Here is a 12,677-nt window from a genome sequence, read left to right as displayed (position 1 = left end):
GCTGGGCTTGTTTGTGGAGTGCAGGATTTCTGATATACTGGAGTGTGCTTGGGGCACAGTAGCCTTAGAACTGTGCTGTCTAGGTTTTAGGGCATGAGTGTACAGTGGAAGCATCATGGGCACTGGTTCACATTTCAGTTTATTACCACATTCTCTTCCTGTTACTACGTACTTTCCTTCATTGGCAGGACTGGTTTACGTTTAAATAGACTTGGGGAAATCATGGCCACGCCTTGCCTGCCAAGTCTGTCTCTTGCCGGAGCTGTGAGTTTGTAGGCAGGATGGTTACTGATTCCTTTTGTGGGGGTTGAGGAAAGGAGTGAAGGAACAGTAGTCTGCCTTCCTCATCTTTGTTTGGAAGGATGGTTTTTCAGCATTTACTACCTTTACTGCCAAGTTCTTAGGCCCTGACCCACCATCCTCTCACTCAATGGTGCAGGACAGTGCATGTTCACTTGTTAGACTCTAAGCTTGTCAGTCTAACACTGACTTGTTTATGGTCTGTTGGACTCCCTGTCCTGTCCACGTGGGGGCACCACTAGACAGTATAGTATTTATGGCCTTGTATTGCATGGTTCAGTCTTACTAGAGAGATTTGGGTTATTTTATCTTGCACAGATTTCTCATGATGTTCTTGTAGACTGTACACGATAATGCAGCCAGCCACTGTAGCTTTTATTTTGGTTTCTTGTGGCTACCAAAACAGATCACCATAAACTCTGTGGCTTCTGGGGCTCACATTACAGGATCAGTGGGGCCGCACTGCTGGGAAGGTTCTGGGAAGGCTTTCATGCCTCTCTCATCCTCACAGCCATGGCTACTGATGAGCTTGCTGGTACTTCTTTTCTGTTTGCCTCTTCCCAGAGTGTCTTTTGAGGAGCTCCTTATGTAGCCTAGGGTACCCTAGGACTTGAGGTCATCCTCCCTCAGCCTTGCACCCCTAGTGCTGGGGTGTCAGACTTGTCCCATTGCACTCAGAACATGACTTTTGGTTTTGTTGGTTTGTTTATTTTTTGAAACAAGGTTTCTCTGTGTAGCCTTGCCTGTCCTGGAAGTCACTCTGTAGACCAGTCTGGCCTCAAACTCAGAAATCCGCCTGTCTCTGCTTCCCAAGTGCGCCACCACTGCCTGGCTCAGCACATGACTTTATGACAGCTGTCGGCACTGGGTTTAGGGCCCGCCCCTAAGATCATCCTTACCTTAATTTAATTAATCCTTCCCAAATAAAGTACATTGAGGCTCCAGGTAGACAAGATTGTGGGGTATTGCCCACCTAATGCAGGCAGTTTGAGGTACTTCCAGAGGGCAGTTACCAGATACAGATAGGGGGCTCAGCCTAAATAGTCTCAGGAAGTGTTGGTGGGCCCAATGCAGCTATACCCTAGACCCATAGTTATATCCAACATAGCTATACCCAAGAGCTCTACTTTTGCATGGCTCAGGGCCAGGACCAGGAGTTTTAAGGAAGTGGACACTTGACAGTAAAATCATCATTCTTCTACTAGAGTTCTGAGTTACTACTAGACCCTTCTAACTTCCCATACTTGACAGTTAGAACTAGAGTGGCATCTGCTCATCTCTTGGGGCCCTGGGGTTGTGTGCAGCCGTGCACCACAGTCTGCAAGGCTGTGCATGTTTAGGTTTCCTTCATTCCTTCTCAATATGGACCACATTTGTCTTCCTCTTGGCCTCATTGGTATCTGGGTATTTTCTCATGACTCTGCACAGTTTAGAAGAGTCCTCTTTTTAGGGGCTCACTGTCCTTCAGGCTGTTGCTCTGGAACTTTTCCCCCAGACTCTGCTAGTTGTACTGGCTGGTTTTGTGTCAACTTGACACAAGCTAGGGTCATCAGAGAGGAAGGAGTCTCATTTGAGGAAATGCCTCCATGAGATCTAGCTGTAAGGCACTTTCTCAATTAGTGACCAATGGGGCCACTGTGTGTGGTGCCATCCCTGAGCTGGTGGTCCCAGGTTCTATAAGCAAGCAAACTGAGCAAGCTATGGGAAGCAAGCCAGTAAGCAGCATCCCTTCATGTCCTCTACATCAGCTCCTGCCATCAAGATCCTGCCCTGTTTTGAGCTCCTGTCCTGACTTTCTTCACTGATGAACAGCAATGTGGAAGTGTAAGTGAAATAAACCCTTTCTTCCCCAGCTTGCTTTTTGGTCATGGTGTTTTATTGCAGCAATAGAAAACCCTAGCGCAGACACTAGGTGACCTGTTTTTCACATCTGATGCAGCTTCCTTGCTGACAACAGCACATGCTCTGTGGATGGCTGATGCCCACTTCATTCCCCTTGGCCTCTTCCTCCAGAGAGCCCTCCTTCCTTGTACAGGGTTTATTGTCCTTCCTTGTGCTTGCTGGTATGTTAGTTACTTTCATCATTGTTGTGACCAAACATCTGACAGTTTAAAAAAGGAAGGACTTTTTTTGTTGTAGCTTAGAGCTGACAGTGATCATCCCTCATAGGGAAGGGTCAAAGGGAATGGCCATCACAGGGAATGATGATGGGGAATGGTGAGTGCATTCCATCTGCAGTCAAGAAGCAGAGCAGAGAATAGGCTTATTCAGTTCCACTTCACTTTTTTATTCAGTATGTCTAACCTCAACTTAGAAAACTCCGGAGATTTGTCTTGAAGGTGATTCTGGAGCCTGTGGAGTTAAGAGTTCTGTCTGACCTTCTGTGTCCAAGCACTTGCCTGCAAATAGACCATTGCATAGTTAGTGTTCTGACTGATGCCATGGTGACTTTCTAAAGCCTAGGGCTGATCTCTGTGTCCCAGTCATTGTCTAGTGCCTGGCCTGACAGAGGCTTCAGTGTATTGATGAGTGTACAGCTGCACAGAAACTTTATTCTTTGTAATATTAACAGTCCTTTGGGCTGAAGCGCGTACATGTGATTTTAAACCTCAGTTAGTGTTTCTTTGGTGAGCTTGAGAATGTTTTGCCTTCATGATACATTCGTGTTCCGTTCACTGCAGGAAAGATTTGGGCCGAGCTCAGATGATGGCTGATGAACTGTTTTCCTCTCACAATGATTTGGATTCGGACTCTGAGCTAGACAAGGCCGTGACTCAGATCAGTGTGGACCTGATAGATGACTACCCAGCCTCAGACCCACGCTGGGCAGAGTCTGTCCCCCAGGGTAAGTCGACTTGATTCATGACAGAGGAATTAAAACGGAGCTGAGAGAAGTGCTGGTTTCCACATCCAGTGTCACTCTGCATACTTTTAGTGTCTCAAGCACTTGAAGGTAGCCCTCCCTCTGGCACATTCTGACAAGGGCCCCAAACACATGGCCTTGTGTGTCAGAGTAGAACAAGTCGTGATTCTTGGCGTTTAATATAAAACATCTTGGTGGTTGTGTTAGTCATGGTTCTCTAGAAGAACAGACACAGTAGAATGAGTAAGTATATGGAATTTATTAGAGCACCTACAAGCAGTGCTCCAGCTAGTCCACGTGGCCATTCAACAGTTAGCACTTGTTCAGTCCTCAAGGCTGGATGTCTCAGCTGCTCTTCAGTATACATCAGAATCTCAAAGAAGCCAGCTCTCATGCCAGTGAAGGAGTGGACCTGCCAGTGAGAGTGAGACCAAGCAGGCAAAGAACAAATGCTTCCCCTTGTCCTTACTTGACTGCCATGACAGGGTATGGCCCAAATATAAGATGGATCTTCCTACCAATCTCAAACGATCCATTTAAATAAAAATCCCTCACAGGTGTGCCCAGGGACTTGAGTTTTTAGTTATTTCACATGTACTCAAGTTGACAGCCAAGAATAGCCATCTCAGAGGTGTTGGTAAGCATTTGGTACTCACTTACTCCAAAGTAAATAATTTTGACACACTCTAAGCATTGGCTAGTAGGATCTCCCAGATGTTGGAGAAATTCTTGGTATTTACAAGTGAACATCTGACCTCCTCCAGCTGTCCCAGGTGACGACCCACTTAGGCTGCTCTGTATTCCTAGTTACCAGGAAGTGTCTCAGATGCAACTCTCTCTCCACACCGAGATCTGCGTCAGAGATGTCTGCTGAGCCTTGCTAGGGATTTCGGGAGTTTCCTTGCTGCTTTCTTGGAGCCAAACTTGTGGCTAACCCAGGGCACACTTTTTGTTTGAATAAGTATAGTGTCAAGACTACTAGGTTTTTCTCTGAATATAAAAGCTCTTTTGACACAGGGTCTCACTTTGTAGTCTAGGATGTCCCAGAACTCACTATAGCCTGGACTAGCCTTGTAATCTCCTGCTTCCACTTTACCAAGAGGTCAGATTACTAATTTGAGCCACCACTGACTTATGTATCCAGTTCTATAGCTCTTTGAGTGGTGTATGTAACTTTGGTTAAGGATTGGTGCTCTGCTCCTTTTAGATCCTCTTAGCTTGTTTCTTTCCATCCACTACTGTTCTGAAAATGGTTTTGTGTCTACACTTTCCTGCTGTGTTCTGACAGAGGCCCCTGGGCTGAGCAACACCTCACTGATCATTTTGCACCAGCTGGAAGACAAGATGAAAGCTCACTGCCTCTTGGTGGACTTCCTTCACCAAGTAAGCCTCAGCACTGGTTGGGGGTGGGCTGGCCCTCTAGCCCTCTTTCTGGGTCTCCTTGAGGCCCTGGCTCCTGTTCTGATGCAGAAGTGATAGTTGCAGGGCCTTGGCGCACATGTGGATGTCAGAGGACAGCTCTCAGGAGACCTTTCTTCCTTTCTTGTGATCAGTCAGTGCCTTTACCCAATAAGCTGTCTTACTAGCCCAAGACCAGGAATTTGTAAAAATCAGCATCTCATACAAACCTTTTTAATGCTTTTATGTAAACACATGGATTGTTGTCCACTGGTTCTGTGTTGTCAGGAGGACCTTGACCGTGACCAGGCGGAAGGGATCAAGAAGCTTTTTATAGTCTATGGAGGGGGTCACACTGAAAACCTGTGTGCTGAGAGCTGATGACAAGTGTGGACACACCTGCTTATCAGAAGTCACAGGCCGCCAGGGTGTGGGCATACAGTGATTTAGAGGACTTAATGGAGTCTCAACTGCCAACAGCTCTAGTTGTGTGTGCAGACACAACACTCTTATCTCTCATGTTTGCATTCTCTTCTCTGTGGCTTGTATGGGTTTTATTTTGTTTTTTAAAAAACAAGGTCTAGCTGTCCCAAAATTCACTATATTGATCAGGCTGGCCTAGAGATCCACCTACCTTTGCTTCCTGAGTGGTAGGACCAAAGGAGTGAGCCATCATGCCTAGCTCTTCTCCATAGCTTTGTCTCTGAGCAGGAGGCATTTGCTGTCACAACCAGGACACATGTGCAACCCAGTGCTTTAAGGCAGTACTTCTGTATTTGAGGCCACTCTCTGATTGTGAGTGGGATGGGAAGTGATCTGGCACAGTGGCCATGGTCCCTAGTGTATGCTGGAATGATCTTAGCACACAGCCGCACCTTTACTCTATGCTGCCCTGAGCACTCCCTGCTGATGACTCTCACAGAGGAACTGCGCTTTTAACTTACCTTTGAGAGAACAGGAAAATGAGTTTAAATCATGTAATGGTAACTTTTACTTTAAGACTCATTAGCCAGTCATGGTAGAAGATGCCTTTAATCTCCCTACTCAGGGACAAAGGCAGGCAGATCTTTGAGTTAAAAGCCAACCTGGTCTATACAGTGAGTTCTGTCTCAAAGAAAAGAAAAAGAAAAAACCATGGAACGAGCAAGTAGAATGGAGACACATGGCTGCCTCAAAATGCCCCAGCTGCTAAAGTTGTCTGTCATGTGAGAAGTCAAGGCACAGCCTCACAAGTAGCATGAGTCCTGTGTTTTGGGGGCTTACAGTTTGCTTGAGAGGGGTTGTTTGTTTTGGGGGTTAGGGTTTCATGCAGCCTGGAATATGTAACCAAAGCCAGCTTTGAACTCCTGATCTGACGTTTACTGGCTAAGCCGTCCTGCACCCCCACACATCCCCTTGTGTTTTTAAAAAGTTGCCTGCCAGGGTGTAGAGAGGCAGAGGCAGGTGAGGGTAGGAGAAGTCAAGTCACTTGTTTATGAAGAATGGTCCTTAAGTGTGAAAAGCGGTTCATCATTGCTGCATGAGTCTTGGCTGCTTTCTAGTTCCTGTTACTGCAATGTTTGATTAAATAAACTAGAGCCTGGCAACCCACCAGAAACAGGGCACCCATATTGGAGATGCTGCCTGCCCTCTATCAAAGTTATGGCTCTGGAAATCATCCCATAAGATGGTTGTTCCAAGTTTCTGTATCCCAACAGTCTGTAATCCAGTATAGTAATCCAGGTATAAATCAGAAAAGCCATTTTATCCTCATGCTGTCTAACCAGTGATTTGAGATGTGTGACAGCCATGGATAGAAACAGTAAAGCGACTTTGCCCTGCATGGAGCACTGGGAACAATGTCACCCAGAGGTGGCCTATGGGGGAAGCTCTCTATGAGTACCTTCTGAGGACAAGTGCTTGTTTTATTTTGTTTTTGTGAGGTTGGCTTGTTTAGACGTCTGGGCTCTTATCCAATCAGAGGAACACCTATGACCACCCGACTGCTGCTCTGTGAACATGCAGAAAAGCTGTCAGCTGCCATCACACTCAAAAACCATCACTCTCGGCTGCCAGACTTGGTGAATGCAGCTATCCTGCTCGCCCTGAACAAGAGGGAGTGTGAGGTGCCCGCCAGCCTGACTCCTGCCGATGTCTTCTTTCGAGAGGTCAGCTGTGTCCTAGTTCTCATCTTCCTGTGTCTTTGCTGAGCTGTGTGGACATCCCTGGCGGGACAGAGTGTTAAAAGACCCCGTTGACATGTTCGCTGGGCTGCTTGCCTTATGGATACTGTTACTTGGTGTCTTCTTCACTGCTTGCCCTTCAAGAAGGGATACAGTTGACTGAGAAAGGGACTTCCTCATGACTAGCACAGGAAGCTGTCCTTGTTCAGTAGGCTCTTGGGTCTCTAGATTGCTCTTGGGTAAAAAGTTATGTGGGTTTGTGTGCCACATATGGCCCAAGTATGGAGGTCAGAGAACAAGTTTGAGGAGTTCTCTCCTTCTATCATGTGGTTCTGAGGAGTCAAACTTGTCAAACAGCATGACATCAGACAGCTTTACCTGCTGAGTCGTCTCACTGGCCCAAGACCAAGCTTGTATGCAACTGACTACAGCCCAGTGAGCGTGCCCTCTCCTCACCCTTCTTTTTGGAGTGGTACTTTATCTTGTCTGCTTGCACATCGCAGCAGCACATTCCTAAAAGGTACTAATGTTAAGAGATGGTTGCTCAGTTAAGCATAGAGTTACATGTTTTATTTGGCAGCCCTTGTAGACAAAAGGGCAGGAGGCCTGGTTGGAGCAGCATCCCACTTGTCATTGACTCGATTTGGGAAGAGCCTAGGTCCATTCAAGGCTTCATAAAAGTAGTACTATCCACTCAGACAGGCTGAGTGGCACAGCATAGCAGCTGTGTTTGCACCTCTAGAGACTGGTGAGAGCATGGAGCCTTCATTGGCTTTTCTAGACACTCATGTCTGCTGGGAACTTGTGTCAGATCCCCCACCCCACATAGTTCCCCCAAATCTAAACATCCTGTGTATAAAGTGACATGAGAGCTACACCATCTTGCACCATCCTCTAGTGTGCTGTAAATCACCTCTAGGTTCCGTTTATTAGCTAAAGTGACAGTAACTGTAACAAGTAAGGAGACTGACTTTGGTTTTACATTTACTTTCGTCATTACATTAATATATTAACTTCTGTTGAATGATGGAGCGATACAGCTTACCACGTAGGACCTATTATCCCTAAGAGCTTAATGCTGTAACTGTCTGCCCTCAGGTGTCCCAGGTGGACACTATCTGCGAGTGCCTCCTGGAGCATGAGGAACAAGTCCTGCGTGATGTTGCATTGGTCTCTCAGGAGTGGGCAGATGTGGCAATCGATGTCAATACGGTCCTCAAGGTACTGTACATGACAGCAGTGTCAACAAACCACCATCCAGGATAGGGACAAGAAAGTGGTTTTCTTAACCCTGCTCTGTGTTGCCTGAGCTAGTGAGATTACAACTGTTTGTTAAATTCAAAAAAGCTAGAGCAGCCTGTATTTTATGAACTAACACATTTTTTTAGTGTTTCCTTTGTGTGCACCAATGACTTTCTATAACTTTGACTTTGTGTTTGGTAAAATATTCTTTGAAGGAGCTTTTTTCTGTAACATCACTGCAGTGGTATTGTTAATGTAGCTGTCAAAGTCCATTATTTCTCTGGCCTTGAACTCCTAGCCCAGCCTTCGAATTATCTGAGACATGGACATACTATTACATCTACTTCTGCCTTTTAATTGCTCAAGACTTGTTACTTAGATTATTACCTAAGGGATTTCATTCCGTTTTTCCTATTAGACTTCATAGTGCTATTTTTTTTTTAAAGACTAATTTACTTTTTATGAATGTGAGTACATTGTCACTCTCTTCAGACACACCAGAAGAGGGCACAGATCCCATTACAGATGGTTGTGAGCTACCATGTGGTTGCTGGGATTTGAACTCCGGACCTCTGGAAGAACAGCCAGTGCTCTTAACCGCTGAGCCATCTCTCCAGCCCTATAGTGTTATTTTTTTTTTTCTGCTTTGGTTACTTTAATTTTCCGAAATGAAGTTAAATTGTGGAGTAAAACAAATTTTTGAAAGCTGAAAAAGCCACAAGTGCTGAATGTTTTCTTACTTGTAGGCTGGTATTGCAGGTCTTCTGAAGGCACAGCATACCACAGAAAGGGATTAACTGAGTTGTACTAACAGCTTATTGCTTCTCAGGTGTGACAATGTATTTCATTTTCCCAGGACATGCTACAGGCTGCCACTCATTACCGCGTAAACAAAAGCTCTCTGTACAGTCAGGAAGAGCCACTAGGGAAGGAGCTGGAGTATGTGCCATGGACAGGTAATGTTGTCTGCCATGCTAGTGCTGTGCCAGTCCTTAGAGCAGGTTTGTGAGTGACATGAAGGAACAGTTTAACGGGCGTCTCAAGACTCAAAGGGTCCCTTAGGTGGGTGGGTGAGTTGGTTGGTTGGTTTCTTTGCTTTGGTTTTGTTTTTTCAAGACAGGGTTTCTCTGGCTGGTTCCAGGCTCTCTGGAACTCACTCTGTAGACCAGGCTGGCCTCTATCTCAGAGATCCCTGCCTCTCCTTCTTGAGTGCTAGCATTAAATGTGTGGGCCACCATTGCTGGGCTTGGCTGTATTTGTTGACTCCATCCTGATTTTTTATCTGAGTGGATTTATGATGCACCTGCTAGGCTTTAGTAGTGAGACCTCCACAGAAGCAGGTGGCGGCTTTGGAGGACTAGGCTCCACCTCATGCTCGCATCACAAAGTAAGTGGAATAGCGTTGAAGGAACTGAGAAGGAAGCAGGATCACATGGCTCTGTGTTAAGGAAATCTCCACCAAGAAAAAGATGGGGTTCACAGGGCATAGCAGGTATCACCTGAACACTGCTGTGCTTTCTTAAAGCAGTAAGAAACTGATTTTCAGGTGGTTGGTCTTTCCCCTTACCTCCATGGAACCCTTCCTTAGGAAGTTACTTTGGACTTTACAGCCACAAGTGGTCCATCCGGTATCCGCACAGCAATCACGCGCCAGCATGGGATCATCCTAAAGATGGTGTACCCTCAGGCTGACAGCAACCTCCGGAGCATTGTGATGGAGCAGCTTGTGGCGCTGATTGACTGCTTCCTGGACAGTTATGTTTCCCAGCTGAAGTCTCTAGAGAAATCCAGTGAACAAGAAAGATACAGCAGTCTGGAAGTGGAATACCTGCAGAAAAGATCGGAACTCCTCTCTCCCCTTCGTGAGTGTCTGAGAGTCAGAACTGGCTGTGGGCTGTGTGCATGCTGGGTGGAGGTTGGAGAGCTCACACAGTGCAATAGGTACAGTTAGTCTGTCTGTGACCAAGGCAAAACCAGGCACATTTGGAGAGCTTTCTGTATTTATGTCATCCAGCTTTGTAAAGTTATTCTGATACAAACATCACAGGAGGTTCAATTGATTGAAAAAAAGAAATCAGTTGATGAAGCTGTGCAGATGCCCTTAGCCATGGAGTTCAGCATGCTGGGCTGTTGGGTAGCATTTTCCAGCACTTGAGAAGCTGGCTCAGAAAAAAGAACTCAGGCCTTCATATGAACAACTGGTTTTAGAACAGAGCCTGATGGTTGTTGGTGAAGGGCACAGGTATACAGTGTGGTTGTTGAGCAGATAGCAATTACCTTTTATAGCCAGATCAGGAAAGCTTGTTCTGGTAGTGAGTAGTAGAGTCTCCTCTGGGGAGCCAGCGATGGGTTCAGGGCTGTGATTGCCTTTTAGGAAAATTTGGGTGGATCATTAATGGGCACAGTTCATGTTGTATCACCTCTTTCTCCTGCAGTCACACTAGGCCAGTACCCATGGGCAGCTTCTCTAGCAGAGAAGTATTGTGATTTTGATATCCTGGTTCAGATGTGTGAGCAGACAGACAACCAGGCCCGACTCCAGCGCTACATGACCCAGTTTGCTGACCAGGTAACCACACTGGTGTGTATGGGAGTCGGGGTGGGGTTAGGGTTAGCATACCATGCTGTCTAAGGCTTTCCCTTTCCAGAAAGCTGCTGTGTCTTTGAGATGAGGAATGAGTGAGAGGGGAAGATAATAGATTTTCACATTACATTGTCTTGCTGGGCAGACTCATTCTTATGTACATAAATTGTGTGTTACCTTTCTATTGCTGTGATACAACAACATCGCCAAGGCAGCCTAGAGAAGAGTTGAGTTTACAGTTACAGAGGCTTACAGTTTGTATGTGGAGCAATGCATAGCCATAGAAAGTGGAAGGCTCACATCTTAACCTCCAGCAGAGAGGGCAAACCAGAAATGGGGTGAGACTTTACATTCTCAAGCCATCCTGTGTTGTGAAAAACATTTTTTAAAATCCTGATGTGGGGTTCCTTCCTGCCTTAGACCACAAGTTGCCCAGCTATTGTGCTGACTATTGCATATTAAAAATGAAGAGCTAAAGCCGAGCAGTGGCAGCACATGCCTTTAATCTCAGCACGTGGGAGGCAGAGGCAGAGGCAGGCGGATTTCTGAGTTTGAGGCCAGCCTGGTCTATAGAGTGAGTTCCAGGACAGCCAGGGCTACACAGAGAAACCCTGTCTTGGGGGGGGGGGGGGGGGGGGATGAAGAGCTACCATGGGCTAGGGGCAAAGAGAACGTGGCCCAGATGGAACATAGAAATTAGTAAGTAGTAACTTGGAGTTATCTGTAGGAAAGTGGATTCTAACAGCATGGAGGGTAGGCAGTTGCCCAACTATTGTGCTGCCTAAGGCATATTTAAAAATGTAAAGGCTGTGTGTATATTTCAACAGGAAACGTAAATGGACTAAGGCAGGAAGAAACCCCATGCCTGGATGTTTTAAAATACTTTCTACAGCAATCCCCAGTGACATACTTTTTTCACCAAGCCACACCTCCTAGACCTACTCAAACAGTGCCACTGACTGAGGGCCAAATGGCCAAACTATAGGGAACACCTCATGAGACCACCACATAAATAAACACTGGGAAGTTTACTGGCCTTTGGGAAATGTTAACCTGTCACTTTGGGGGTTTGCTTTTGTTGTTTAAGACATGGACTGTGTCTCCCAAGTGTTATTACAGGCACCAGGCTTGGCTAACTTTTGAATCTATTCTCTCCTTAAAGTGTAACAAGACCTCTGAAGTGCAGGGAGACTGAGAGCATCCTCACAGGCGGGGAGCTCAGACAGGCTCCTGCTGTCAGCAGTTTTGATGCCAGCTTTCTGTTTTTAGATGAAGTTTTGATGCCTGGTGCTGCCCGGGTGATTTTGATTGTCCTTTATATAGCTACTTTGTCCCATGAGTTAACCTTATAAAAGCCTTTCACCTCTACTATTAAAAGAAATTTGTATAAAATTCAGAACACCACTACAGAACCATTGGTTATAAGTAGCTGTCAATGGCTTGAGGAAGAAAACAGGTTTTGTTTTCCAAATAAGGTCTCCTATCTGGCCTGAAGCTTGTTTTGTAGACTAAGCCTTGAACTCTACAGAGATCCACCTATCCTACCCTTTAAAGTGCTGGGATTAAAACCACATGCCTAGCTGAACAGGTAGTTTTTTTGTTTTTCTCTGTAGCCCTAGAGATCCATCCAACTCTGCCTCCTGAGTGCTGGGATTGAAGGCATGCACCACTACCACCCACCTAACAAGTTTTAATGTAACTGAGTTCCCATGCTGACTTTTGGTGGGCTCATGAGGACCAAGTATCAGTCTTGCAGTCATCAGTACTTCATCAGCCCCTGCTTTGCTTTTCTCTTTAGTTGTTTTCTTTGATGTCTGTGAGTGTCGTTCCTGCCCATGTGTATATGTGCAGCATATGCATTCCCAATGCCTGTGAAGGTCAGAAGAAGGCATATATCCCCAGGAACTGTAGCTACTGCTGGTTGTGAGCCTGAGATCTAAACCAGGTCGTCTGAGAGAGCGGCATGTGCTCTTCACAGGCCTCAGACCAGTGCTTCTTAGTAGGTTTGTCACGAGATGGCTGGATTCAGGAGTAGGAGTGCACTGTCCCTGCGGAATAGACGCTAATCATATGGAACATATGTTTTGTTTTGTTTTGCTTTAGTTTTTTTTTTTTTTTTTTTTTTTTT

At 45.9% G+C, this 12,677-nt stretch overlaps 1 protein-coding gene across 1 annotated transcript in view; it reads left to right on the top strand.

The window, feature by feature from the left end:
- Nup133 (nucleoporin 133) overlaps positions 1–12,677 on the top strand; it is a 54,449-nt gene that overhangs the window by 27,387 nt on the left and 14,385 nt on the right. The window contains exons 13-19 of the mRNA XM_031341761.1: positions 2,982–3,145; positions 4,452–4,546; positions 6,484–6,708; positions 7,822–7,944; positions 8,822–8,921; positions 9,576–9,827; positions 10,401–10,534. Of these exons, the coding sequence (XP_031197621.1) occupies positions 2,982–3,145; positions 4,452–4,546; positions 6,484–6,708; positions 7,822–7,944; positions 8,822–8,921; positions 9,576–9,827; positions 10,401–10,534 (1,093 nt within the window). The remainder of the gene's footprint in view (positions 1–2,981; positions 3,146–4,451; positions 4,547–6,483; positions 6,709–7,821; positions 7,945–8,821; positions 8,922–9,575; positions 9,828–10,400; positions 10,535–12,677) is intronic.

The sequence above is a fragment of the Mastomys coucha genome, unplaced genomic scaffold, assembly GCF_008632895.1.
Source record: "Mastomys coucha isolate ucsf_1 unplaced genomic scaffold, UCSF_Mcou_1 pScaffold22, whole genome shotgun sequence".
Classification (NCBI taxonomy): Eukaryota; Metazoa; Chordata; class Mammalia; order Rodentia; family Muridae; genus Mastomys; species Mastomys coucha.
This window is presented reverse-complemented; position numbering and strand designations above follow the sequence as displayed.